The sequence below is a fragment of the Conger conger genome, chromosome 3 (genome assembly GCF_963514075.1).
Source record: "Conger conger chromosome 3, fConCon1.1, whole genome shotgun sequence".
NCBI lineage: Eukaryota > Metazoa > Chordata > Actinopteri > Anguilliformes > Congridae > Conger > Conger conger.
Window position 1 is genome coordinate 52,910,855 of NC_083762.1, and position 27,526 is coordinate 52,938,380.

The following is a 27,526-nucleotide window of genomic DNA, read 5'->3' on the forward strand; positions in this document are numbered from 1 at the left end:
ATGAAGTTATGAAAAAAGGAATGATTTCCGACATGGTTGGGGCGGTAGGTGGGTGGTAGGTGAGCAGTGAGGGTTGTTTGGCTGCAGGCCGGAGACATCAGGGCACTTTGACACGGCCGGCGGACCAGTAGAAGGGCTGGGGCATAGCCACATGGACATGACACGTGGGACACCACTGCTTCTTCCACAGCCACTGCTCAATGCACTGAAACACAGAAGAGATGCACAAGTTGCAGGTACTCCCTTACTCCTAAAATACAATTTTTCATATTGATTTCCACATTTAGAGCTTTAAAATGTATTCTCTTATTTACAGTATAGAGTGCAGTCTGTAAGTATTTGGACAGTGGTACAATTTCTGAGGCCCAGAGTTGTGCCAATGACAGTCAAAGAAGCCATTATGAGGCTGAGAAATAAGAAAGAGACATAGGCCAAACAATAGGCTTGTGAAATGAAACAGCTTGGAAAATAATTTAGAAGAAAGCGCAAGCTCAGTAATTGCAATGGGACGTAGGCCAAGGAATTCTCACCATAATGAAGAAAGAAAACCCCAAAAACTTTTCCAGAGGCAGACATGGATGTGTCAGTGATTACAGTCTACACAAGACTTCAATAATTGAACTACAGAGGTTACACTGCAAGACCACTAGTTAGCTGCAAAACAGGATTGTCAGGTTATAGTTTGCTAACAAGTGCCAAAAAGTGCCTGCAGAGTTCTGGCATGGTGAAAGCATGAAAAATGTATGGCTGCCACAGGTGCTGGACAGAAGAGACCAAGATTGCCTTGCATCAGAGTGAAGGCAAGAGCAAAGTGTGGAGGCTAAAAGGAATTGCCCAAGAACCAACCAAACACCTGGCCTCCTCTGGTGGTAGGCATGTTATAGTTTGGGCATGTGTGGCTACCACAGGTGCTGGCTCATTTGTCTTCATTAATAATGTAACTGCTGATAGAAGAATGAATTCTGAAGTCTACAGGACACTTATATACACAAATCAAATACCTCCAAACCCATTGGACTGTGCTTAATCCCACAGCAAGGCAATGATCCAAAACAAACAGCTGTTTTCTCAGCCTCATAATGGCTTCCTTCACTGTCATCGACACAACTGTGGTCCTCATGTTGACAAACCCAATAACAGACTAACAAAGGCAAGCAAAGGCCTAGAAACAAGACTAGATACTGCAAGTTTTCTTATACTAAGGAACAGATGGTATACACTTGTCTAATCAGAAAGATCTGAGAAGACAACTGTCCAATTACTTTTGGTCCTCTAAAATGGAGGGTCTTTGTATATAAAGGGAAATCCAAATCCCATGTGCTGGAGCAAAAAGCAGTTGTATACTTCCCACTACAATGTTCCAGTAACTGAATGCAAGGATGTTTGTGTTTAACAATAAACATCAATGTGTTATATATACATACATGCTTTCCCATTATGAATAAATATTTACTTGGTCAAAGCATGAAACATTGGGTTGACTTTTTCTATGAATCTGTAATACTTTTGTCAATCACAAACCTTGATAAATTAGCGTTAGAGTACTTAGGTGTACTGTGGTACAAACTATATACTAATATACAGCAATACTGTATATGCAATACTAACTAAACTAACTCTAACATAGTTTGGGTCCAATATGCACAAGAGTACTTTAAGAGGGGGTACGATGAGATGGAGAAGATAGCTCTACAGCAGTGGTTTTACAATGCGGTCCTGGGGACCCACAGTTTTTGATAAAGCTTGACCAATTAAGGTTGTTGAAAATTTATATTTAAGTTCTTGCATAATATTACACTGAAACTAAATTCCTGTTTGGCCTGTTTCTCCATCATTGAACCACAAATGGTTCAGTTTTAGTGACCAGGTGTCCACATTTCAGCAATTAGGGCCCCACTAGTTCAGTCTGTCATAAATTAGGCCTAAACCATTATAAAAATGAAAGCATAAGTTGATACGACTGATTACAAGTTGAGTGTGAATGTGAATATTTGTGACATATAGTGGTTTTAAAGAGTATACCCCATCCTTCAGTGGACATTAACAGTATCTCATTCAGAACAATTGAGAGCCCAAAATTCCAACTGTAGTTGGAATGAAAACAGCATACCCAGTTTGTCCCTGGACTGTGTTTGGAAACCTATGTTTTGGTCAGTCTGCCATTAATGCACAACATAGCAGATATCCAAGGTTGCAGATATGTAATTCTTCCTGCCTGTGCGGGACACCGCATTGTATATCCGTACGGGATAATTGCAAAGAAGGGGGCGCAGAAATGCAGGCAAGGGCTGGTACCTCTTTGTGAAAACAGTGTGTGCACTCAAGCTCTGTGACCACAGTCCCGCAGCTCTTCATGTCATCGCGGCAGATCAGACACAGGGTGTCCGCGTCACTCTGAAAAGCACACCGCAAGGCATCAGCCCCTCATTTCAGCCCAGTCTTCAGAGAGCTACGCTAATAAAAAACCATAATGTATTGACCTGTCGATAACCTAATTACAACAACTTTTGTGCATATCGTAATAACTTAAAACATTAAGGTAGAGTGTAATAACACAATAAAACCAATCTTTTAATGGCTTTTTGATGAATTAATTCTGTTCAGTCTGGACCACAGTTAGAATCTTTATTAACAACCTTAGAAAATACATGTAAGACCTCCACATTACTCAAGATTGCATGAATAAGACATGCAGCAAAATCCCCCTGGAGGGGTACACAGAACAGATCCTTTGCACTGCATATGTTATTTGTACAGATCGATAGGTTGACAGCATATCTTTGGATTTGGGAGTACCTGGAGGAAACCCACGCAGTCACGGGGAGAACATGCAAACTCCACATACATACATACACTTATCAATCTACCGTCAATATTTGAGTAGGCAGAGTCCATAAAACCTGCATATATTACACAATAGCCCTGACTATATAGTTACAGACTCTCTCTTGTCTTACCTATCTGAGCTACCAAAGGTATGCATGTTCTTATTGCATTTCTTGACTTCAAGTCTGTGTGTGTGTTTGTGGGGGTGGGGGTTGTGGTATTGAATACACCAACATTGTTAACACTGTAGGCCAGTGCTAGCACAGTAGTGTGAAGTCTGACCAATTTCTGTAGTTTCAAGAGTAATTATATTGCTTAAACACATTACTTTGAGACCACCTTTTAAGTGGGGGAGAAATGCCTATTTTCCTGAAAATTTTAGTGATTTTGCCAGACGGTACCTTGAAGCAATGACACTATTACTCTACATAAATGTACTCACTTTATAATGCAATACAGTTTAAAATTAAACAATTGACCCTCCTATTATGTTAACATTTTATGACCGCTTTTATGTTTGGGGTCTAATTGATGTGATTATTGTAATAGAAATATTTTGACACTTTGGTTGTTGGCTTATTATTGTTTCTGAAATTACTAGCGTTTTATCCATAAATATGAAAAATCTGTGAGAAACATCTCATTTTACAGCCTAAGGTACAGTAAGTGAAAGTTTGGCACCTGTATGGGTAAGTGCCACCAGAATCATCCGCAAAGAAATCTGAGATAAAAATCTAAATTCTTACATTTTATACAATTACAGTTGCATTATATTTTTATGCAAAGTTGGTACAGGACTTAGCATAGCAGTATGTTTAATGAATTTTTATCATTTAATCCCACCAAATTAGAAAATATGAAAATATGTATCAATATGAAACAAGGTTAACAGATTGTTGTCAATCACTAGGGTTAACAAAATATTTTACTAGCTTTATAATGTAATAACTTAAAATATGCGCAAAACATTATTGCGCTATCAACTCAGCGGTTTTATTAAACTATCGACAGGTTATTAGTAGTTTTTTTATTACATTACTTGAAATTGTTACATTATGTGTCATTGTTATATTATCAGTTCTTACAAATGCCATTAATACACTACAAACAATAAAGCACTGAAGCCTAGCAAAGATAAGTTATTAACTGAAGTGCAAGTAGTGCTCTGATGAATATTTCAACAAGCAGCGCAGTCTGTAAGTATTTTGACAGTGGCACACTTTTTGTTGTTTTTGCTCTATACTTAAGCTAACAGTCTAAATGTCCAAATACTTACAGACTGCACTGTAGGTAAAGTCAAAGATAATGGTTTGGGTGTCTTGTTAACATCGTATTTTGGTCTATTCAAGCAGTCGGTCTCGCTGGATTGATCTACACAGTGCATGTTGTGAATACCACTCACCAGTGACATCACGTTCCGGGTCCGGAATTTCAGCTTCCTCTCAAAGGTCTCGGACAGCTCGTTGATGGTGGTGATGCGCTGGTCATGCATGGAGCTCCTGGCCCGGTCACTGTCCTCCCGGTCACTGTGGCAGTTATTGTGGTGTTGCCTGACCTCCTTCTTGTCTCTGGACTTGAGGTGCGCGGGCACTGGGGCCATGGTTGCAGCATGCAGTCGGTTCAGCTGCATGGCATCCAGCTGCGCCTAAGGGAGGAACAGCAAGCTGCTCAGTCACTCAAGTGGCAGCTGACCACTGTTAGCTGGCTACTTTTAGACACATATTTAAAGTTTGCTAATTAATTTAGTAAAAATTATGTCATCTGAGCAATTTCTTTCCCTGCCATAACCTGGCTGGCTACTCAAACATTTGGGGAGCCCCTTGCCCACTTATACACTCACACACCTTCACATCTACACATTAGTGTACCATTTGTGTCAGCAGTGCAGTATATAATATAATGGTTAGGAAACTCCCGGGTTGGGCTCTGCTGTTGTACCCTTAAGTAAGGTACTTAGCCCCCCTATCGCTCCTGTTCTTGAAGCTTGAAAAAGAACATACCCAAAATAAAATGGTCACTATTCTCGAATCCTTTTCATTACAGGCATAATACTGGTCTCTTCCTTTGGGGTTTGTTTCCCAAGAGTCAGAATTACTCCAAATATTACTAAAACAAAGTTACAGAAGCTCAAACACAGTGAAAGTGAAAACATTTTTTCTCACTGAAAAGTTGTTGTGATGCAGTTATAAATACACAGCTGGAAAACCGCCCTATTTGATGACAATATCACCAAAAATGAGTGTTCTGCATTGTTTTTCCTAAGCTACTGTATGTCTAGGCAGTTTTCCAAAAAAGACATTTGGAGAATCCAAAAGCACACATGAAAACTAAATTATATTATGGGTCTTATGAGGTGTAAAATCCTGAATTTTGCTTACAAAACTATACAACGCTTTTTATCCTAAAAAAAAGTATTTTCTCTTCCCCCCCCATCTGTCACCCTTCCCCTACCTCTCTGTCCCAAACTCCCTCAGCTTGCAGATCTCCTCAGACAACAACAGGATGAGAAGATCATACAAAATAAGTACAATAATCACAATAATACCAATATATTCATTGAGGTCCATTGATTTAAGTTTTTGTCAAATACCCAACCCCCATCAACAAGTCAAACACATTCCATAATTTCACATTCTATGTATTATTCAAAAGCAGGCTGGCTCCGTATTTATAAGCCTATTAAATAATATAATATTATGAGAATGTATTTAGATGCTCACCAATATAAAATGGGGTCAGGTCACTGCAAATGCCCTCTATTGTGGAGTCAACAGTGTTTTTACTGTCTTCCTCAGAAATATTCACTCAGACGAGAGATTCCTTGGAATTCATCAAAAAGAAATCCTCTGTCTAGACGGTTTTCTTTATGTAGGGAAAGAATGCTGTGTTGTCTTATGCAAGCCTAACAAATTATACACCATTTAAAACGTAATGTCATTAGCTGAAATGCTTTTTAGTAGTCACTTCATACCCATAGTTACAACACACGATTGAATGAGGAGAAAATGATGAAACTGTTTGTAATTCACTCCATAACAACAGAAAGTGCTGCAAGTGTATAGGAATACACTTAGACACAGAATGCCCCGAGATGCTAAAATACTATATTCAGTAGACTGATATTATCTGTAAACTACATATAGCATAACATTTCCATAATAATTTTATATGTCGTTTTGCGGGACTGGCTGCAAGAACGAGACATGCAAGCTGATTTTGAAAGCTGTGCTGTACAGCTCAACTAAATATTGAGGTCTTTCTATGCTTCAGTTCAAAATGAGAAGGGCTCTGTTCAGTTGCATGGCACTGAAGTCTGGAATATAGCGTCAAATTTATCTAAATTTATATAAATTGCTTATAAATTTTGCAAGCTAATATTAGTTAATAGCCTAATGGTTTTTTGTCTTTGGGTGATAGTGAGCTATTGCATTTCAATTAATACATTTATTTCTAGACTAAAAAAAACTACATTGCTTTGGCAAGTTAGCCGTGGTATAAGCGGGGCTTCATGTCGGGCCATAGCAGAACCCTGTCAGGCAATTATTTCCTAATAACTGACTCCTTCATAGGGTATTAGCCCTTACATAAGCAAGCATAGACCAGGCAGTAATCCTACAGCTTAGCTCCAAGTTAATTATCGGATATTTGGCTACTGCCCACACCACACTACACCAAAATAAATGTTCTATTGTAGCCCATAGAACCACTAGGTGGATTTTGGGGAATTTTGCCATATTGGGATCAGTTCGTCTACCTGTCTAGTGCTACCAACAAGCCAAATTTGATATTCAATTTTTGCCCATAACTTTTGAACCATTTGGCCTAATGCCATAATTCTTTCCTGCCATGATTACTAGGGCCTGCTAAGTTAAAGGCACCCACCGAGTCAATTTACACCATATTGAAAAAAATGCATTCTCCATCACTAGACCTTTAAAAGGATAACCACAAAATTTTGCATGAATAATCTTGAGAGTACTGTGTCAAAATGTTATTAAAAGATAGTAGCTAGATTAAGCAATATGTGAAACAGGAAATTAAACATATTTCTGCAATACTTTGTTATTATTTATTTATGCCAAACGTGGTGCCATTCTTTGCCAGTGGGCCACAGTGGTACACACCCCTGTGGCCCGCTAACAAATGTCATTGCGTTGCATTAAATCTGACCACTTGGGGGCACTACACCAGGACAAATATATATATATATGCTGATTACTCTGCAATGAAAGCAGATATTTTATTGACCATAACAGTAAAATATCCCAACTGGGAGATCACAAGTCCTTGGTGTTGGTAGTTTTGTTTTTCAGCCAAAAACCCATTTATAAATCAATCAAACAATCTAGCTGCAATTTTGGGCACGTCTAGGAGATTTCTAAATGGGACAAAATACAAGATGGCTGAAAAACAAAATGGCTAACACCAAAGGCTTATGAATTCCCAGTTGGGATCTTTCACTGAACATTCGACTGTAATTTTACTGTACATCCCTTTTATATATAGTCCCTCCATTTTAGGGAAACCAAAAGTCATTGGACAGTTTGCTTATCAGCTGTTTCTGATTTGTCAGGTGTATTACTGTAAATCACTCCTATAGCGCAGGTATAAGACAGCTTTCCATATCTAGTCTTTATTCTAGACTTTTGATTGCCTTTGGAGTCTGTTACTGGCATTTTGTCAACATGGGTTGTGCGAATGACAGTCAAGGAAGCCATTATGAGGCTGAGAGATAAAAAAAAAAACAGTCAGAGATATACGCCAAACAATATGCTTACCAATATAAATTGTTTGGATCATCATTAAGAAGAAGGAGAGCTCTGGTGATATCTCAGTAATCACAATGGACATGGTAGGTAGGCCAAGAAAGACCTCTCCAGTTGATGGACAACAAATTCTTGCCATAATGAAGCAAAACCTCCAAACACCTGTCCAACTGATTGGAAACACTCCTCAGGGGGCAGTTATGGATGTGTCTGTGACTACTGTCTGCAGAATACTTCACAAACAGAACTACATGGCAAGAGCAAAAGTGCTGAGGCTAAAAGAACTGAACAAGAACCAAATAACCCCCGGTGGTAAGGTGTTAATAGTTTGGGCATGTATGACTGCCACAGGTTCTGGCTCACTTGCCTTCATTCATAATGTAACTACTGAATGAATTCTGAAGTCTACAGAAGTATCTTATCTGCTCAAGTGTAATCAAATACTTCCAAACCCATTTGATGGCGCTTCATCCCACAACAAGACAATGATCCCAAACAACACCAGTGCTCTCTTTATTCTTAATAATTGTTGAGTCTGTTTTTTTCAATCTGGTCTGCTAGAACTGAATGACTTTCACTGCACTTTAACTTCATTTCCATTGTTTCACTTCAAATCCAATGTACTGGAGTAAAGAGCCAAAAGAACATAAATTGTACTACTGTCCAAATACTTATGGACTGCACTGCATTTTCATTGCACTGACAAATTAGATAAGTATAAGTGATTTTTTTAACCCAGGAATTTTCTGGCCTGTAGAAATACCCCTCAGGTGGTCTTACCTGACAGGGCAGAGAGGCTCGGCGACTGGCGTAGGGTTTTGTCGGCCTCCTGAAGCTGTGCTTCCTCTCCTTCGTTCTCTCGCTCTCCTCCCCGCCGTTGTGCCCCCAATAACTGCTCATCCACTTGGTGAAGTTACCATCTTCATCTTCGTCATTTTCCATGATAGTTGCCGGGTATAAGTTGAATGACAGGGAGAAGTTGGGATGGAGATGGCTGCAGGTTCAAGTGGAAATTGGATGGGATAAGGCAGGGCTAGCTGACCCGGGCTGCAGTTCGATGCAAGACGGCAAGGTGTGTGGTGTCCAGCCGGCAGTCCTGCTCTGTGCTGAAGGTAAGCTGTACTCTCACTGGGCGAGGTGGTTGCTGTAATTAGATCCCTCTGGCTCAATTGAACCGACAGTGTGGTTTGTTGTTCTAAGCTGACCCAAAAATACTCTACACGGCTTTTGGCGAAGTCTTTAAATAAGTGAATCCTCTTTAATCTATTTAGTACTAGAGATGGACAGAGGGAGCTGTAAAACTAGATAGAGGGTGGGGGATCAGGTGGTAGAGGAGAGGGCTTGTTTTGAATTTTTCCATTGCAGAAACCAGTGGAGGCAACTTGGCCCTAGAGAGTAATCAACACACTGAAATTTCCAACTCAAATTTCCATAGTTTCCACTTGCTGAGCATAGCCACCCTGTGAATAATCATGGAGCACTGGGTTGTCACTCTCTTCTTTCTTTTTTCCCTCACTCAAGGGCCTGCTGTGTTTCCAAAGAGGAACAGAGTCTGGCTGAGGTTGTTATGGGTGCTCAGCTTTCTGCTTTAGGAACACAAATGGCAGCAGTGGACTGGAGGCCTCTCCCAAAATTAAGTAGGTGCTGGAGACCAACACAAAATTATAAGAAGACAGTTGATGGATTTACCTTAGGACTGAGAAATATTTAACGCTTCCATGAAATAGGTTCAGCTTTTGTGTGCATCCTACAACAACATGACCACAAATCATGTACATACAGTATTATGTACATGATTGGACAGACCCGAGTTCACACTTTGTACATTAAATATTAGGCTAAATAAACTTCCTCAGGTGCTTAGCCTTTCTCCATTCAGAGAGAACTATAAAATCTGAGGTGTGGGAGTTAGCAAATACTCCAATTATACCTCAGTATCCTTGTCCAATTATTACAGCAGGTGGATTTCTGTCATTTAAATGTGACAGAAAACTGATGTAATCGCTCTCAACAGCTTCTCAAGAGCAGAATGGTATGTAAAATGGTACTGCTAAAAGTCCCTTGTATACCTATTTTATGAACTTGTAGCAGCAGGGGAACTGAATACACAGATGCATCAATGTGTCACACAAATCCTGAAAATGCTGAACAAAAGCTTTGCCAGAACATCTGTGCGTTCAGTTCCCCTGCTTAACCCTTTCAGTTAACCCTTTCAGACCAAGCTCAATATGAAGTGGCTCCACCCAAATCCCAAGGGCTTTTGGCTTTGGTTGAGAAAATTGACGGTTTAATTTAATAGAGTTTTAATATGGGCTCAAAACAATAGTATAGCAGTCATTTTGATTTGATTTTATTTTGATTGAAAAGGTATTAGGTTGAGAGTGCCATATTTTACTGGTGACTGAAAGGGTTAATAAAATAGGTTTAGCAGCCTTGTTGTTGTATGTGAACCATTCATCTGGCACTATTTAAGTGCTGTCTGTGATTACTCTTGTTAGGTGCCTTCCAAACAAACCAGGAGATGTGTCGCCCCCTGCCTTTGTTGCTTCGCAGAATAGCTTTAGATGGCTCTGTCCAAAACACATAGTCTATGGCTGCAGATCATGTAGAGTTAATCGCCCTCCCCCAGCTCTGTGCAAGAGGTACAGAAGGAGAAGACCTTGATGTCCAATTAGAATCAACGAAAAAACAATTATTAATTTCCTGCCAGCATAGTTATTTAATTGAAGAGTCGATTAAATTATTATAATAATTATACTGCAGGTAAATATATGAATTAACTAGTATCTGATGCTATTGTGGACGCTAACCATAAAATGAAGGGAGAAAGCTTTCCAGGAAATCTGTGGATTAAAACCCCTTTCCTTGTATTTTTCTGTGAACACAAACACCTTATCAGAGAAAACACTCAAAAGAGCTTAGACCAGAACAAAATTAATCAAGAGCTCAACCAAAACAAGCAGATCCGCACAACCCCAATTTACAAGTTTTAAGAGAGGCAATGATATTTGAATTTCTGGTTTTCGGTCCAGTACACCAGGAAAAGGCTGTGCAGTTATTTTACATGTTACAAATGCAAATGTGGGCAGTCAAAATGTGACCTCCCAACTTGTTTATAAACTAGTGTATAAAAGAGGATTGTGTCTTACACAGAGATCCTTGCCAGGGGTTTACACATGGGTTGTAGCAATTTAGTTTTGGTAGGGCTTCTCTCTTCACCTGTTTATCAGTCATCCTGAGCTGAAGGGCCCTTCTGCCCAATTATGTAACCTCTCCAGAACCACGTCCAGAAGATATAAAAACAAGTCAGCTTGGGACTGGGCAATGAACCCTTCTTTAAAGGCTATTCACGGAAACAAAATCCACTTATCTCATCTACCCAGTCGTGTCTCTGAGCGGCCAGTCCAGCTGTTAAGAGACAAGTAAGAGGCATTATCCCTTAAACTGCTGAAAATAAATGTATCTGATTGCTGAAGCTACAGTTGAACTGAGTGCTATGATTAGAGACAACTGTATTGTTTGATGACTTCACCTTATGAAGGAAATTATATCACATACAAAAATATAGGTTGGGTTGTGATTTTTTTCTGGGTTTCTCTTGGACATAACTTGCCCCTCAAGAATAGTTGTATCTTCCAAAATGCACAAAAAATATATTTCAGCAAACATGCTACAATACACAATTATCTTTTTAATCAAAATCACAATAAACTTCTTCCTACTATTATTGGTACTTCTCCTCTGAAATCATTTAGCTGCTGTTAAACTTCAATATTTCATTTTCTATACTGATATAACCTTTTAAAAAAAATTTAAAAACTGAAAAAGAAAGATGCAGTATGTTTCACCTGAAATATTGAAAAATATATATTTTTTAAATATTACAATTAATATACAGTATGTGTATAGGCATAGTTGTGTCCCTTCCACTTCTAAAGCAAGGGCCCTACGCACCGATACAATAAAAGTATTTGTCAAATTAAGAAAATATAATATAAATATGAAATTAATAAGATCAAGGCAAACAGGTCTTTAAATTACATTTGGTAGACAGGTTATATGATCATCCATTCCCATTTTTAAAATCTAACATGAACTGAGCTCCTGTCTTACAGTGGTCATTAAAGAAGCTATCACACTGATTACAAAGCGCAGGGATTTCTCGGTGTCCTCGCCAAATTTCCAATTCAGCTTTCTCAATTGCCACCTAATGGCCACCCAATTATTCACATACATAATTGGCTTAATAATTCCATCTCTAGCTGATGTATTGTGAACACTCAGAAACAAAATGGCTGCTATGAATCACCAGTCTGTGGTGGCGGAGGTGAACTGCCCCCTCAAAGTAAAGTACTTCAGGATATTTCTTGGGTTCTACTTTCTTAGTTAACACCTCTGAAACTGTCAGCCTGGGTCAAATATTCCCGGGACATTACTGAGGTAAGCAACCAAAAATAGCATTCATGAAAAAAACACATGCAGTATTATCTTTATCTCAAAAAGTTAACTGTTGCCAATTACCTCTGCTATATTACATTTAACAATTAAAGTGCCATTAATTTTACTGAAAAAAAAAGATGATTTATATAAATCCCATATAATGAAGGCATAAATCATGTTTTCTGTTCAAAATTTCAAATGAAACAAGGTTATTATGCAGTAGATTATTAGTATTTATTATTCTAAACTGACATCTCAATTATTATTTTTTAATCTTCATCGTATTATATTTAAATAAACCATATAGGCAAAAAGGCATGAAGCAAATACCAACGATCAATAACAAATAAAAATACGAAGCATGAGCTAAGTTTGGTTTAGTTACGAGTTATGAAATACATCTTTCAAAGGTATCATTCCTCTTTTGACCCAAACCGAACACAGGGGATATAAATGAAATCCTTATTTATCTCTTAATGATAATTGACAAATGTGACAGACACATGCATTTCACGTTGAAAACTGACTGCATCCTTGCACTTGATAGGGAAACACATTCATAATCTGTGATAATTTAGTTGAACAAGAATTTCTCTCATGCACAACAGTGCTGATATACACCAACACATGGACTATAGATTATTAAGATTGAAGCAATAACACGGGAAATCATAATAAATTAAATGTAATCAATTAGGTTTCGGACCAGGATTTCAATTCCTCCTGGCAGCTACGCTACACTCCAGCTCAGCAGATGGCGGTGTGCACCATTAAAGGTCTCTTTTCATTGTCATCAAAAGCCAACAAAGAAAACGGCGATTGAGTGAAAACCATTGAACTGAAATACATATGAGTGAAAACCTGTTTTTATAGTCTATGGTGAGAACGCCGTACCTATGTAATTGCATAAAGAATACGCTAGATGGGGGGTTTGTCCTCAATATTGGAGATGCAAACTGTTTCGTTTGCTTAACTAACAAGCGTGACATAACGATAGTTTGACAACGTGCACAACTCGTGAAAAAAGAATTAACCTTAATTTGTCAGAATTAAGATAAACATATATCACACTTGCTTGTGAAAAGACAGTAAGGTTAACTAGCTAAAGTTATCTAAATATCAGCCCGAGACGAGTATATAGCGTGTTCTGCTGCAATAGTTGGCTAGAAAAAATACAGAATCTGTAATTTGCGAAACGAAAACGAACTAAAACCATTGGCGCAGGTGGGGCGTAATTTAAACGAAGACATCCTCAGGAAGTTCCTCTATTGCCCCGGTTGCAGTTGTGTCGCCGCCAGTATCCCATGATACTGTAGCTTATTCTCTGACCTCGCCGTTTTCTGTGTCGGTGGTGAACTCGCTGGTGTGCGTCCTCTGCTTGTTGCATGGTAGACGATGGCGGCCTCAAAACCTGTCGAGCCGCAGTCAGGCAGCGGTCTTCCCCGTTGGCAGCTAGCGCTACTGGTGGGTGCTCCTATTGTATTGGGGGTTGGGGCCATATATCTGTGGAACCGCAGTCGAACGAAAGAGAAGCAAGGCAGACGTGATGGAGAGAGAAAAACACCAGAAGGCAGCGCCAGTCCAGTCCAGGGCCAAACGGAGCAAGACGGTCCGGCTAACCGAGCTGACAGAGAGCAGGACATGGTGAGACAACCTGAAGTAACCTTTTTTACAATTATTTTATTTTAAACTATGGAAGTTCGCTATTATTGTCAACAATCGTTTAGCAGGCTGTCTGTTTTGTTAGCATGACTGGATATAGCTTGCTATCCCATGAGTTGCCTCCCTGTAGTAATCATCCATGCTCGCGAATTTATACATTCAAGGACATGACTATTTCTCCCGCTGAAACATGGCAATCCAACATGTCATGCATCTAACGTTAGCCAGCTAGCAATTAGGCAAGCAGTCAACTAAGCAACTGTTTTTGTCATTAGTTCTAACGTTAATGTTGGTGTTAGTAAGTATAGGTTTGTTAGCCATGATCTACGTGGAGCTAGCAGCAGGGCTGTCTAAATTTTGACAGGCTTGTGCTTCAGACAGTACCTAACGTTAGCCTGCGAATGTAATATAACGTGCTAACTCACTGGATTTGTGTCTCGTTTTGGAAGAGGTAGCTATCCAGTAGCTAATATGCAGTATCCTAACGTTGCCACAACTTAGTGACGTTATGAGTTGCCTGCTACATTTGATTAAGGCTGATCTGTTTTGTAACTACGTGGCTAGCTAGCTAGCTAATTTTAGCTAACGTACATGTCCTCAAGTCAACCATTTCTACCCACGACTGCAATGTGTTAGTGCGCTACTGTAATTAACAGTTAATTAGCTAATTATAAGTGTAAGTTAACATGCAAGATAAGTGACTGTACAAGCTTGTGGTTTATATATGTCCCGCCACTCATTTTGCGAGAAAAACACCGACGCACACAATTGAATAGTTCGTGAATTATTCTGCTGCTAGCCAAGATACCTGGAGCAAGCTTCACGAAATGATAACGATCATATTTAATTTTTTCTATAATCCTATCTATATAATGCGCTCACTCAAACTCTGTATAATGTGTAATTTATTGCAAGATCTGTATTTTGTTACCGTTTTGGTAATAGGACCAAAGTTCATTGGCGATTAATGTTTGTTTTAAAAAGAAAACCGTTGGGACAGGTCTCACCCAATAAGGTTGCATTCTCATGGGCAATTTTCCCGGAATCCGTGCCAGCACTGAAACATGCGGTTTAAATTGCCTGCTTTCTTCAATCGAAATGGGGCAAATGGCAAAGGCACTAGGGAGATCCAGTGATATGGAGGTCGTACCAATATTTGAGTTATGGGCCCGATAAACTAAGATTATTTCTGATTTTATTAAGCACAATGGATAAACGAGTGAAATGCGCAGATGTCATGCTCAAAAAGTAGTTTAATCATAGTCATCTGAACAGCTTATTACATGTTTTTTTGAAGTCATTTTTACCAACCAAACCCACAAGCAGAGCTGTACAGAGTCTTGGCTCTCTAATCTGTGAAATAATAAAATTATGTAAGCAAGTAGTAATATTGTCATACAAATAAAATTTTTAATATTTTTAATTCAGAAGTTGATCGGTATCCATGTTCTTGCATAGATGTGCAACCTAGTTTGCATCTGTGCTATAATGTAAAAAGGGAGATATTAGATTGTATGGCTAAACCAATATTGGTTATGTATAACTACAACTTTTTATGTTTTGCTTTTGGGTGTGGAATAACAGTAATACTGAGCCATGGTTCTGTCTGGTCCTTGCACTTTGACAGTTTTTGTGGCCTTGACCATCATGTAGCCTATCAATTTTGATTTATGATGTTTGTTCAGAGATGCTCTTCTGCATACCACTGTTGTAATGTGTGGTTATTTGTGTTACTGTCACCTTCCTGTTAGCTTTGACCAATCTGGTCAAATCCGGATTTTTAAAGTTTTTTTTGCACCATTCTTTGCAAACTCTAGAGACCAGTGTGTGAAATCCCAGGAGATCATCCCTTTCTGAGATACTCAAACCACCCTGTCTGCCATCAACAATCATTCCACAGTCAAAGTCACTTAGATAACATTTTTTCCACATTCTGATGGTTGATGTTAACTGAAGCTCCTGACCCGTATCTACATGATGGTATGCATTGCACTGCTGCCATGCAATTGGCTGATTCGATAATCGCATGAATAAGTAGGTGTAATAAAGTAAAAATGTTCCTAATAAAGTGCTTGGTGAGTTTGTGTGTGTGTGTGTGTGTGTGTGTGTGTGTGTGTGTGTGTGTGTGTGTGTGTGTGTGTATGTATATTTATGTATATATAGCATGTGTATATGTATATGTACATGTGCATATATGTGTGTATATATATATGTGTATTAAAAATCCAAAATCTCAAAATCAGGTTTTGAGAGAATTGACTCCAAATATAGAAATGGTAAATAATTATACTAATTTCATCATGCACATGGCGTAATCATTCAGAAGGTGGTGTTATCCTGAAAGTTGAATAGTTGAGGGATGATTTGCAGCAGTAAACAGAAAAGGGTAAATTTGACAGAAAATGTAGTGTTTTCAGTGGAACAGAGCCTTAAAGAAAAACTGCCTATAAATAAGTATGCAAACATAATCTGTGGTTGGCTGATCTGAACCCACTGGCCGACCTGCTTTTTGCAGTCTTGGAGGCCACGGCTGCTTCCAGGAATGGCTGATGGAAGGAAAGTACCTGAGTGAGTTAATGGCGCCCTCTATGTGTGGTGAGAGACTTTATCAAGAGACCATCTTTATGTGCATTTTTGCTGGGATTTCCCCCCCTGAGGAAGCCCCGTGGAAGCCCTATATCAGCCGTTTTTATTGGCTGAAGGATATTCTCAATCTGAGTGTCAGCAGACGCAGGGGAGGTCGCAGGTTATGGCACAGTCTTGTGGAAAGTGCTGCCGGCGATTGTGGCCTGTATATACTGTAGATGTGCTGTTTGTGTGGTAGCGAGGCTCACTCTTCCACATGGAAGGAACATGCAGACAGACACCCGTCACCAGGGCTTACCGTCACGTTGTTGTCTAATCCCAAGTCCCTCAGACACTGATCTCTGGATCAGCTTCCGCAGCCAATTTAGGCTTTCACTGTGGGCAGACTGTCCCAGAGCAACAATAGGATTATGTTTGAGGCTCCATTACAATACAAAAATATCAAAGTAGAGAGAAAGGCTGCCATGTTTTGCGGTCTCCCTCTTTCCATGTTATTCTGTGAACATAAGTTTGCTGTTAACATTGCTATTCAAGGCATGCATTGAGTGTAAAATGTGTGTATATTATCTTTTTAGGGAAAGTTATGGAGTGCAGTTTACTAATGTAACAAGATCTTCGCAAGGCATTATGTGGTGAAAGACCCTGCTTTATGTCGATAGATAAATATGGGTTCACCTCTGATACCTTGTTCTATTACCGCTCCACAGTGTATGTTTTATATTATGTGACAACTGTACAAAAGCTAGAGGGAGCATGCTGTGTTTGGTTGTGAGGATGCATACACTTGCTGGTTTAAAAGCTTTGCTTTTGTTCATTGCTAAATAGTGAAAGCGACATCCAGTACATTTTTGCAAAGTATTAAAAGAAATGAAGACAAGGCAGATGGGAGAACTGGTGGAGTGGGTGTTGCAGTATGAGAGAGGTATCGAAGGTACTCTTTGGAATGGGTCAACTCAATTTGTTAATCTTGAAAAATATCACAGATGTACTCTTCGTCTTTCAGAACCTTCGATATCCGTGAAAATGATATTTTAAAAAGTGATGCAGTGACGTATTTTGGCCATTGCCAGCTTTCATCAGAAGAAATGGCACATAACACATTGGTGTGACATTTTAAAGGAATTTTTTAACTGAACGTTTTGTTCATTAGTAGAGTGTTGATTTGGAGTGGTAACATTTTTCAAGATTAACTAATTCCAGTACTGTCTGAGGCAGCGAGTCCTTATTCCCACCTGTAGCTAGATTAATCAGAGTTAGTTACAGTCCAGTTTGGGTGCTGATCCTCAGACAGCACAGAACATTCTTGCAATGCCGCTGCAATGTGGTAGCAATGTTATAACATTGACAACATTCCAGTAACATGGGAACATTTCATGTTTCCTGGGTCATTACTTGGGGATTTTCTGAATCTCTTGTTCAGTGTAGTGTAACACTATGAGTCACCATGGGAACATTATAGGAACTGTCGATTGATGCAACCATGGGAATTTTGAGAATTTTGTGCATTTCCTCCTGCTTTTGTTGCATAAGGTTAGAGTCATGGTGTCCAAGTAAGCTAGCAGCTGATGGGTGGATGTGTTGTGTCCTGACCCACCAATAACTGAGGGCTTTGTTGCATAATGGTAAATTGGGGTTCTGACATACACGCTTGGTGTGCCTGATGGTAATCTGTGACATCACACCTTTGTGTCACCATAGATGGCACACTGCTGTGCATCCCAGCATGGTTTTGTGGTAGTGACATAATTCTCCCAGATGGACTACAGTGGCATGCCTTCCTAACTATGTTAATAAATGATTGAAGAGATTTTTTAATGTCTTAGAGAAGCCTTACGATGCATCTGCCCCAGTTAAGTAATAACTGTGATATATAAACAAACAGCTAAAATATTTCTGCTTGCTTTAATTGTAACATTTTCCAGTTTTAACTACCCCCCCCCCAGTTTGTTCTCTTTTGCTGCCTGGCCCCTCTTCACAGTAGCTTGCAGTGATATTATTTTCAGGGCATTCTTTTAGCAAAATGCTAGACCTGGCTAACCACATTACTAGACCAGCATGTATGGCATGCAAGGGTCAATGATGTAACACAACTTGTTTTTTTGTTTTTTTTTGTCAAAAAAGATAATGTACAGTGCTGTAAAATATTTTATTCTCTTTCATGAGGCATCACTTGGTTTTTCATTTAATTCTTTAAGTTTTGAGATTTAAAGGTGGTGTAGTTTTATTTTGTAAAAAAAAATTGACTATATATGAACAATAACCAGAAAGTTAGTGTTTTCTTGTCATGAGTTTACTTGATGGCTACAATATAATTTATTTTTAAGTGATTGTTTTCATTTGTTTTCAGTAGGCTATATCTATTTAACTGACTAAGGGGGCAAAGGAATGCTGATAAATATGCAGATAATGCAGTAAAAATGTTTGCATGAATCTTTTGGATGATATAAAAATGAGATTTCCAGGAAGAGGCATTTTATGGAGTTTTATTTAGTGATTGTAAGGGTTGTTGTGAGCAGTTTCGTGTGCACATTATCCATACGTTGGTGATGACCTTTCAATGATGTCGACTCTTGTTCTTTCTCATTAGAAATCTTTTCATCTTTCGTCTTATCAAATGATGAATGTTCAGCATATTTTTTATGTAGAAAGTATTGAGATTCAGGTCATATTTTACTATATTTCTAATTATATTAAAGGTCAGGTATGTCACCCGTCATGGACAAATTGAGTAACCATGAAACATTTAAAGTGTACTTTTCTGTCCGTGAGCTTTGTAATGTCATCTAGCTCGCTAGCTACTACCTGCACATGAGAACCTTGCTGAACATAATGGTCAGTGTGTTTAGAACTGAGTTTAATTCAAATTTAATATAATGTACAGTCATGAAATTATAAAAATCACGTATATTTCTGAATTACGCACGGAATGAGTTGTCTCGTGTGGGTATCCGTTGGATTTAAATGTAGTTATCTTTGCGCCAAAGGGTATCCATATCAAAGAAATGGCACAACATAGCAAGTCCACAAATCAGTAGTTGCCAAGCCTGTTGCCATTGTAGTAGACCTGTGAAATGGCTTTGAGATTAGTTTCAAACGGGTGAGATATCGAGGTCCAAATTTTGCTATTTTGAATGAGCTACCGTGCTCACTGTAATTAAGCTACGGAATGTGTGTTTTTAGTTTTAATTAATATCCATGCTGCATCTCTAGGGCAGTGATTCTGCTGCAGGCTCTGTGTATGAGCTTGCTGTCTTTTGGTTAAGCCTGATTTATCGCACAACAAGTCACATTTCACAACAAGTGACATATGCCGCATTTTCAACGTTTTCTCAGTGTCGTGTACCTGTAGAATTTTACGTCACAGACTTCATACTTTGTCACACCATGTTTATTGGACAGGATCAGCCAGATCGAACACCGAAAGTCATTGTCAAGGACATGTCAAAAAAATGTAAACCAACTGTCAGGAGTTTGGCTGTCAGGAGTTTTAGTTAAGGAGTCAGAAGTCTTGTTAAAATAGAGGCAATAGAACCCTCATCGCAAACTGCAGCCAAAGTATAAATGCAAAACATTGTTTGACTCTTTTAACAAAGCGTTGTACAACGAAGTATAAATAAAGTATAAATAAATGCTTTGGCTTGGACCGTTGTATTTCCTGCTTCCACAGAGCCCACTGGACCGTGCCCAGGCAGCCAAGAACAAGGGCAACAAGTACTTCAAGGCCAGCAAGTACGAGCAGGCCATCCAGTGCTACACGGAGGCCATCAGTCTTTGCCCCAAGGAGCAGAAGGGAGACCTCTCCACCTTCTACCAGAACCGTGCTGCCGCATACGAGCAGCAGGTAGGCTCAGGACCCCTCCCGAATGACTCCCCGTGATCCGTTTACGCTCCCTCAAAATCCATTACATTTATAGGGGTTACATTTATTTGCAGGTCCACAGGTTTGGTTACAAAACCCAAGCATTAGTTTAGTGGTAGGAAACGGCGAGCATTTCTGGGCTGAATTTCCTGTCCTCGTCATGTTGAGTTATAATTTAGTCTTTTACACATTTTGGAGAGGGGGAGAGATTATGGTGGTCATCACCATATGATAAGACTTGTATCTGCAGAGGTGTAGCCTCCAGCACTGTTTGAGACCTTGAGGAAGGGTAAAAACCAGGTCACTGAGAGCTTGCAAGAAGCTGGTCAGGCTGTGTAAATGAGCACTGCTAAGAGACTACACAATTCCTGTGTGTGTGTGTGCGTGTGCGTGCGCGCGTGAGTGTGTGCGCGCGCCTGTCTGTGTGTGTATGCACGTGCCTGCCTGTGTGTGTGCGCCCCTGTGTGCCTGTGCCTGTGCGTCTGTGTCTGTGTCTGTGTCTGTGCCTGTGTGTGCGCACGCCTGTGTGTCCATGCCTCCCCTTGTGTGTCTGTGCCTGTACTGACCGTGCGGTGTGTTGCAGTTGAAGTGGGAGGAGGTGGTGGAGGACTGCTCTCGGGCGGTGGAGATGAACCCGCGGTACGTCAAGGCCCTGTTCCGCCGGGCCAAAGCGCAGGAGAGACTGGACAAGAAGAAGGAGTGCCTGGAAGGTGGGGGTCTAAATCAGTTGTCTGCCTCTGTAGTGTTAATCTACTTATGTTTTAAAATGTGAACTAACACGAGGATAACATGGTTAAAGCCCTGTGATATCTGTGGCTAAATGATCTTGATTTTAGCAACTGGGGCAGTCATTTCGTGTTGCATAATTAAGAAGATCTCATTTAGCATTCAACAGTTTGTTTCTTAAGTTCCTATGAGCAATAGTTAATTCATTTAAAATATTACCTGCTCAAATTGATCCACTGAGAATTTGGGGTCAGGAATTCAAGGGGTGGTGTAGCCAATCAGATTTAGGATACGATGGCTCTTGCCCCAGGGTCGTGTGCATAGCTTAGTTTTGTCCTGTTGTCCATTTAACCAGCAGCAGCTCACTTTATGTACGTTACAACGTTACGACCGTAGATGCACACACAGACACACAGACACACAGACACACAGACACACAGACACACAGACACACAGACACACAGACACACAGACACACTCACTCACTCACTCACTCACTCACTCACTCACTCACTCACTCACACAGACATACACACATTCACCTCCATCCCGTCCCCCCTCTCCAGACGTCACAGCGGTGTGCATCCTGGAGGCCTTCCAGAACCAGCAGAGCATGCTGCTGGCCGACAAGGTCCTGAAGCAGCTGGGCAAGGAGAAAGCCAAGGAGAAGTACAAGGTGAGGGGAGGGGAGCGTTCGGGAGAGCGTAGCAGTTCTCGACGAGCGTAGCGTTCGGAGCAGACCTGGGTCAAATACGTAATTCAAATACTTTTCTACCCAACCAATTAAATACTCTCAAAAAAAAGTGCAATCCCTGCTTTTGGTCCTCTTGTTTGCCCAATTGCACCAGGAAGGTCAGTCGAGCACAGAGAAGTATTTAAATCTAAATTTAAATTACATGTTTAACCCAGGTCTGAAGGAGGCATTTCTCACAGAATCTGCTGTGTGGATGAGCGCATACTGCCTCTGAGGACCAGGCATCAAACTATCAGTGAAAACTATTGGGAATGCTAATCCTGTTAAACCTGTATCAGTGGCATCTGTGTGGGGGTGATGCTAATAATAACCCCATACTGGTGTACTGTATGTATTCCACATCTGCTTTGTTACTCAGCTGTACTGTTATTTCTCTGTCAGGCAGTCTTATATTGGCATTGAAATTTGCTGTGAAGTATTTTCTTCACAGTAAACTTATCCACGTAGAGTTGTTGTGATGTTGGTCATGTCCCCTTTCTAATCTCCTTTCTTCTCTGCCCCCCCATACACGCGGTCTGCCCCTTCCCCTCTCCTTTCTCCCTCTTTCTCTTTTTCATTCTCTGTATGCTCCCCCCATTTTTCACTTTTATGGTCTGTCTGCCTTTTCATTAATTTCCCCCCTCCCTCTTTCTCTGCTCTCTTCCCCTCTCCCTCTGTTCTCTCCCCTCTCTCCCCCTCCCTCTTTCCCTCCTCTCTTCCCCTCTCTGTTCTCTGCAGAACCGCGAGCCTCTGATGCCCTCGCCACAGTTCATAAAATCTTACTTCAGCTCCTTCACCGACGACATCATCTCCCAGCCCCTGCAGAAGGGGGAGAAGAACGATGAGGACAAAGACAAGGAGGGGGAGGCTGCAGAGGTGACGGAGAGGTCAGACACTTTCCCGTATTTACCATGGCTGTGTTCGAAATCGCATACTTGTGGTACTACATTTCAATGAAAATCAGCCTGAAATGTAGTGTATGTGTAGTATAGTATGCTGAACACAGCCAATGTCCTTGTTTTGTAAAGCACCGAAGAAGGGCACCACAAACTGGTATGACTGAGTCAAATAAAACCATTATGTATTTGACCCAGATCTGCTGGTTACACAAGAGGGCAGACATGTCACAACCTGGCTCTTAAGGCCATGACAACAGGGCGACCACACAAGAAAATTAGACTGCAAATATTACGTTAAAAATAAAGGGAAAACATGCAGTGTGGAAGTCAGTTGGCACAGCTGCGTATTCATGTGCGCAAGTGAAAAGTCTCATGGCAAATGTTGCAACAAAAAAAAAGCCCCACTAGAATGGGAGGACAAAGAACATTTAAATGGGTCACTACGCTCAGCATAGGTGAACTTCAATTGAAGCTGCCCACTAACTTCCTGTTCAGAAAAACAAGGGCACCCTACAAAACCAGGCAAGCGGAGCAGGAGAGCCGTCACACATGGCAGTGTCAGAGACGAACAGTAGAGAGAGGTACCAGGACCTAAAATACGAACTGTAGAGAGAGGTGTAACCTAGAGGCTTAATTGTCCTGCCCGTAAATCTACTTCTGCAGACCTCGCCGCCGTTCTTGTAGTGGGTCCCCATGGGTCTTATGCTGTTTCTCTGTGCTTTTTGAGAACGTACTGTGTTCGCACAGGTCTTGGGATTGACAGGTTGTTAGTTATGAAATGGAAGGTTTATTTTGGCGCAATTCTATTCAATTCAATTCTAAAAATATCTATTTCTCAGTTATTCACAATCACTCGTATGCAGTGTCTTGAAAATGAATGAAAAGAATGCCTTCGTTCAGTGACTTGCGCTACTACCCCCCGCCCGACTACATTTTCTAGTTGCGGTGAGCCACTTGTGAGCAGTGGCGAGTCTTATTACTGCATATTTTATATATATTATATAATATATTTTTCATGTTGCTTTTATGTTGTTTGCAACACTGTATTGCTGCCATCTTGGACAGGGCTCTGTTGAAAAAGACATCTTGTAATCTCAATGGGACTCACTTAGTTAAATAAAGGCTAAATACAGATAAATAAAATAATAATAGCGGCATAACGTTTAGCATTCCGGTCATGGAGAATGACTCGCCAAGAGGGGAAGCTGCACCCCCCCACCTCCGCTGTCCATGGTCATCAATCCTCTCCTCTTCTCTCCTCAGCTCTGGCTACCTGAAGGCTAAGCAGTACATGGAAGAGGAGAACTACGACAAGATAGTCAGCGAGTGCAGCAAGGAGGTGGAGTCCAGGGGGAAGCACATGGCTGAGGCCCTGCTCCTGCGCGCCACCTTCTACCTGCTCATCGGCAACGCAGCGGCCGCCCAGCCCGACCTCGACCAGGTCATCAACATGGAGACCGCTAACGTCAAGGTGACCGGGGGAGCCAGAGCCGCGCCCGTGTGCCATCACCGGCCCCTCTGACTCTCTGTTCAGTTAATGCGTCTCCCCTGTGTTTTACACAGTTAGGACGATACAGCTCTGAAGGGCTGCAGTGTCTGCTGGTCTTTTGGTTTCTTTGAAAATCCTCTCAACTGATTTATGCCTTATACTTAAAGGTCCCAGATTGTAGACTTTTCCAGTGTTTTATTTTAGGTCCTGGTATCCATGAGAAAATGTTTGTGTGGTTTTAAGTACCAAATACAGTCTCTCTTGCATGTCCATTCATCATGAGCTTTACTGAGAACAGGCTGTTTTAGTGACTGTGTCTTTAAGGCTCATTGATATCTGTGAGCCTCTGTTCTGATTGCCTGGTTGGCTCCAACAAAAAAAAAAACTGTGTCTGCCAAGCACTTGGATTTGTTCCTGCTAAAAGGTGGCCCGTGCTAAGCAAATAAGCGGCTCATTTAAATGCATGGCAGCACGGATGGTGCAGTGGGTAGCACTGCCGCCTCACCGCAAGGGGGTCCTGGTTTCGAATCCCCGTCGGCCGGGGCCTCTCTGTGTGGAGTTTGCATGTTCTCCCCGTGTCTGCGTGGTTTCCTCCGGATACTCCGGTTTCCTCCCACAGTCCAAAGACATGCAGGTTAGGCTGATTGGAGAGTCTAAATTGCCCATAGGTATGAGTGTGTGAGTGAATGGTGTGTGCGCCCTGCGATGGCCTGGCGACCTGTCCAGGGTGTATTCCTGCCTTTCGCCCAATCTATGCTGGGATAGGCTCCAGCCCCCCTGTGACCCTGTTCAGGATAAGCGGGTTAAGATAATGGATGGATGGATGGATTTAAATGCATTTTTTTTTTTTCAACTACTTTTTAATCCACATAGCCAGGGAAAGCTAATTTCCTATAATATGCAAATGTTAAATGAAGTCCTTAATTGCTATAAATCATGGAAAACCACCAGATGCTGCAGCCCTCCAGGATTTGAGTGTAGGATTCCAGCTTCTGGAGTTATTTGAAGTGTATGTTCTTGCTTTAGACTAGACTCCCCAATGCCCCTCTAGCAGCCATTGTACATCCAGAAATCCACCGGAAACTTGTGTACAATATCTGTCCGAATCTCAAATGATATCCAGAAATGGCAGAGAGTGACCTTTCCTTTGAAAAAAAAAAAAAAAAACTGCTGTGCAGGCAGGACGGTCAGGAACGGTTGAGAATAACAGGAAGTGAAAGAAAAGGCTGAGTTCCCTGCGTCCTTCCTCCTCAGCTGCGCGCCAACGCGCTCATCAAGCGCGGCAGCATGTACATGCAGCAGCAGCTGCCCCAGCTCTCCACCCAGGACTTCAACATGGCCGCCGAGATCGACACGCAAAACGCCGACGTCTACCACCACCGCGGCCAGGTACGGCCCCGCCCGGCCTTCACAGAACTCGCATTACATTTCATTCAGCAGAGGTTAACCCACGTACAAAAACAAATAAAACTACAGCACTGGTCAGATAGGCTACTGTTCACAAAGAAAACGTTGTACAGCCATGAACATTATTTCCAGATGACCAAGTCAAAAGTGATGGTGGGGGGGGGGGGATAAAATAAAACAATTCTAGACATTTTTGTGATATACACCATTAAGTCCAGGTCTGGACCAGAATAATTAACAGCTATACGTAGCAAAGTTCTCACGATTCAACCAGATGCTCTCGTCACCCGCTCACACAAGACGGACACGGCGATGTGTAAAGCCTGACCGCGGCTGTTGTCCCTTTAGCTGAAGATCCTGCTGGACCAGGTGGAGGAGGCCGTCGGTGACTTTGACGAGTGCATCCGTCTGCGGCCCGACTCCGCGCTGGCCCAGGCGCAAAAGTGCTTCGGTCTGGTGAGTGACCACCAGGGGACGCCACTCCTTCCCCCTTTTTTGCTCAACCCTGTGCTTCAGCTGTACTCGCTGGTTTTGCAGCTGCGCAAAGACACATTGGGGTCCATTACGTTTCATTACATTACAATACATTACACTTCTGCCATTTAGCAGGAATACTAGGACATATCCAAAGGGACTATCAGAATCCTTGGGGGCCTGCATCATTTTTACATAGCATCCATGTATGCAACTCCTGTTAAGTACCTTGCCCAAGTCTTATTTTTTAAAATCATAAAACTGAGTTGTAATCTGAATCAGATCCAATCTATTCAGTCAATTTTGAGAAATTAGTTCAAATTCAGTAAAAGAATAGAACATTTATTTTTAAAATTCATTGGATTTGAATTAATGTGCTGAACTGATGAAATGGAATGTATCCCAATGCAGGGGCAGAGTGAGTGAGGAAGGGTGTGGTTACTGGCTGTTATAAGCGTCATTTTTCCAGTATGCTAACCAGGTGCTGACGGGCTGTCGCCGCTCTGCGTTTCAGTACAGACAGGCCTACACAGGGAGCAACCCCTCCCAGGTGCAGACCGCCATGGACGGCTTCGAAGACGTGATCAGGAGGTTCCCCAAGTGTGCTGAGGGTTATGCACTCTACGCACAGGTAAAATGAGCGCTCCCCCCCCCTCCTGGGTGTGTGCCACAATGACATTTTGACTCGACCACCAAAAAGAAGGTTGAAGAAGATATACTTTATCGAACCCTGTGGGGTGATCCTCTGCATTTGACCCATCCTAGTTACTTAGGAGCTGTGGGCAGCCGCAGTGCAATGCTCAAGGAGCAATGTGGGGTTCAGGGTCTCGCTCAAGGGCCCCCACAGCTGTGTACAACTTCACGCTACACCAGGGCTTGAACCGCCAACCTTCTGGGTCCCAGTCATGTACCTTAGTCATTATGCTGCAGGTTGCCTTCGCCATTATGCTACAGCTTGACATGACAAATCATGTCAGAACTTGACCTGACCAAAACTACTGTGATATTACACTCAACCAAGACATATAATTGTGAAATGTGATGTTTTTTATTAAGGAGAGATAATTATTGTCTTCATTCGGACAGAGTAAGTGGAGAGGGTTACAGATGTAGATGGGATCACACAGCAGAATGGGCCTCACAGGCTTCCCATGTTTTAATAATGATAATAAAAATAATGCAATAATAATAGTAAAAGTATTGTTTAACTGACACACTTTTCCATAGCCGTTTACAGTTGATTAGACTAAGCATGGGAAGAGCCCCATGGAGCAATGCGGGGGTTAAGGGCCTTGTTCAAGGGCCCCAACGGCTGCATGCGTTTTATTGTGGCTACACGAGGGCTTTCTGAGTCCCAGTCATCTTAACCACTACAGGCTGCCTATTAACGTTCACTTTTTTTCTAGTTATTTAGTATAAAGATAGGAGCGCCCTCTACTGTCAGTGTCTCTTAAATTCCTTATGAATATGGAATTTCATCCGTGAATTGCTGCTACTGAGTACACCTTTTATGTTCTAAAAAATCTGATAATCTCAGAACAGTCTAAACAAAACCGAACGTTGAAAACCAGTCCATACCTGCTGTCATACCAAACATTCAGGTTTCTCTGTCAGGAGTCAGATCGCCAGATTGTTGAAAGATAAAATGCTCTTTAAACC

At 41.2% G+C, this 27,526-nt stretch overlaps 2 protein-coding genes across 2 annotated transcripts in view; one reads left to right on the forward strand and one right to left on the reverse strand.

Annotated features, from left to right (window-relative positions):
• Positions 1 to 13,475, reverse strand: si:ch211-207l14.1 (uncharacterized). Its single transcript, XM_061235602.1, has 4 exons — positions 13,362 to 13,475; positions 4,229 to 4,471; positions 2,296 to 2,394; positions 1 to 205 (listed from the first exon to the last, which is right to left on the reverse strand). Exons 2-4 carry the CDS (start codon positions 4,454 to 4,456, stop codon positions 98 to 100), a joined length of 435 nt encoding a protein of 144 aa, XP_061091586.1. The 5' UTR covers positions 4,457 to 4,471; positions 13,362 to 13,475; the 3' UTR covers positions 1 to 97.
• The window catches only part of tomm70a (translocase of outer mitochondrial membrane 70 homolog A (S. cerevisiae)), a 20,813-nt gene continuing 6,144 nt past the window's right edge, over positions 12,858 to 27,526 (forward strand). The window contains exons 1-9 of the mRNA XM_061235601.1: positions 12,858 to 13,676; positions 19,948 to 20,121; positions 20,723 to 20,849; positions 21,432 to 21,541; positions 22,337 to 22,485; positions 23,761 to 23,968; positions 25,241 to 25,375; positions 25,742 to 25,849; positions 26,382 to 26,498. Coding sequence (XP_061091585.1) covers positions 13,428 to 13,676; positions 19,948 to 20,121; positions 20,723 to 20,849; positions 21,432 to 21,541; positions 22,337 to 22,485; positions 23,761 to 23,968; positions 25,241 to 25,375; positions 25,742 to 25,849; positions 26,382 to 26,498 — 1,377 coding nt within the window. The 5' untranslated portion in view covers positions 12,858 to 13,427. The remainder of the gene's footprint in view (positions 13,677 to 19,947; positions 20,122 to 20,722; positions 20,850 to 21,431; positions 21,542 to 22,336; positions 22,486 to 23,760; positions 23,969 to 25,240; positions 25,376 to 25,741; positions 25,850 to 26,381; positions 26,499 to 27,526) is intronic.